Here is a 2,123-nt window from a genome sequence, read left to right on the forward strand (position 1 = left end):
TTACCCAAAGGCTGGGTTGAGACTATAGTTTTTCCCTCTTTCAAGCCAGTGAAAAAAAAAGTCTGGTGATTTTAGTGGATTCTTTACTCCCAGAAGTCATATAGCACTCTGCAATGTCTTGGCAGGGGTCTCCAACCTTTCTGAGAGTGAGGGCTAACTAAAGGGAGAAAACTGTCAGGAGGGCTGCTCTGTATACTTGATGAACATCCATGTTTGGATCCACAATCCCATTTTTCGAATGGTTGGTGTGGAAATAATTTTTTCTCAGTAACAGAGGATGAATGCCAAACGCAGGAGGGCAGAATAGGGAAGAGTGGTTTCTACTCATTGTCTCATTGTCCATTTTAATGAATAGAAACATATCAGTAATGTATTTAAATATTTTGACACAATGGAACCCATTTGTACGCTTCTTAGCAAGTGTCAATTAAGATTGAGATTAGGCTGTGGGTACCTCTAGGCTACCACGTTAGAGACCCCTGCTGTAGTGCATTTATAGTTTTCAAGTTAACATCATACAACATACTTCCATTATGTCCTAATGATCTTTAGGTCTCTTGTACAAGAGTTTAGATTATTTAAAAAAAAAAAAAAAAAGTAAACTAGTCACACATTGGACCCCTATAAAAGCCAGTATGTTGACCCTTTTCTACTGAGGAGAAAAAAATCTTCTCAAAAACTCCAAAACATGAATCTGCATTGATTATGTCATCTTGAGAGAAAGATGTGTAGCCTTAATTGTGTAGGCTGAAGCAATTGTTTTATTTTTTCTTCAAAGTGTTGAAATTTGAAAGTATATTACCATTTCTTTTAAACACTTTGAAGGTTATACGCAAAATGTACATCTTTCACTGTAGGAGGAAAAGAACTAAAACTCCAGGCAGCAGCGCTCTTCTACTCAGAGTGCGGTATATAAGAGAGGTACAGGCTAACCTTTAGCTGGTCCAGTCTTGTGCTCATGCCCTCTGGGACGCTCTGCTGCCAGACTTCCTGAAACTCCCTCAGGTTGAACTTGACAGCATTTTGCAGAAGCAGTAGTGCCAGGCCCCGACACACTTTATCCTCATGTAGTGCATAAAAAACTTTGTCTAAATGGAGGATAGAGAGATGTTAGTAGAGTGTAGTTTGAAATTGTGTATGATACTACTTCTAGATCGTCCTACAATGTACTAATAAAAATGTAACATCTGTCAGTCTTCAGAGATTGTTTTTCTTTACCGTTTTCATTATAGTGTTTCCCATAGCAGTTCAAACAGTGCTCGATCATCTCTCTGTAAAAAGAGAAAGGAAAAGTTATTGGCATATATTATAAGACTTATCTAGCCTTATGATAGATGCTCAGAGACTCAGTATAACCTCATTGTTTGGATCCAACGCCTCAATAAGATTAAAAATAAACTTTAACTGTCAATGTTTTGCTTTTCCGGTTGCGTGAACATGAGGATGAGAGATGTGTTACTTACTTGGGTTCTAGTGGAGCTAACTCTTCCAGACAGGTTTGAAGGGGAACCTTGTTGAAGGACCACGACTCAGAATCCACCAGCTGAGTCACGTGACCGAGCAGCTTCATCTCGTAGTCAAAGTCCAGAACACGCCAGTAGCCTGGAAGACAGAAATTATACTCTCTCTAAACATCTGGTAGATATTTGTTTTGTTATTTATATCAGTAGTACAGATAAGAATAGAGAGATTGTATTTAAAAAAAGCAACTTCCCTGCACTGTGCCTTTAAGGAGCACTACATCAACAGTGTTCTGTAACCTATTTACCTCCATATGTAGTTATTATTCAAATAATGTCACTGTTTACCATCTATCTGACAGGCATGGATGGTCTCCAGGTGGGTCTTTATCTCCTCTTCACTGGCCTGGATCCTCTCCAACAGATCCTCCATTGTGTACTGGTAACAGAGGAACACAGGAGACCCCTTACTAACAGCTACACTAACATTCAGAAGAGGGGAACACTTAAAACATTTTAAATGCTGCCGTCACCTTAGTCAGACTTTTGATTTAAAAGCCATGTACTTCCAATAAGGAGAGGATGAGTCATGGACCGATATCGGCATAGATGAATGACATGATACAGTCAGAGCTGCACTAATAATAATAATAAAATGTTTTT

At 38.8% G+C, this 2,123-nt stretch overlaps 1 protein-coding gene across 1 annotated transcript in view; it reads right to left on the reverse strand.

The window, feature by feature from the left end:
* Positions 1 to 2,123, reverse strand: part of dscc1 (DNA replication and sister chromatid cohesion 1) — a gene marked incomplete in the record, with an annotated part of 4,339 nt that overhangs the window by 617 nt on the left and 1,599 nt on the right. The window contains 4 exon segments of the mRNA XM_035672049.1: positions 934 to 1,088; positions 1,219 to 1,271; positions 1,464 to 1,602; positions 1,809 to 1,899. Coding sequence (XP_035527942.1) covers positions 934 to 1,088; positions 1,219 to 1,271; positions 1,464 to 1,602; positions 1,809 to 1,899 — 438 coding nt within the window.

The sequence above is a fragment of the Morone saxatilis genome, unplaced genomic scaffold (genome assembly GCF_004916995.1).
Source record: "Morone saxatilis isolate NCDOM2014 unplaced genomic scaffold, NCSU_SB_2.0 Contig24, whole genome shotgun sequence".
NCBI classification, from domain to species: Eukaryota; Metazoa; Chordata; class Actinopteri; family Moronidae; genus Morone; species Morone saxatilis.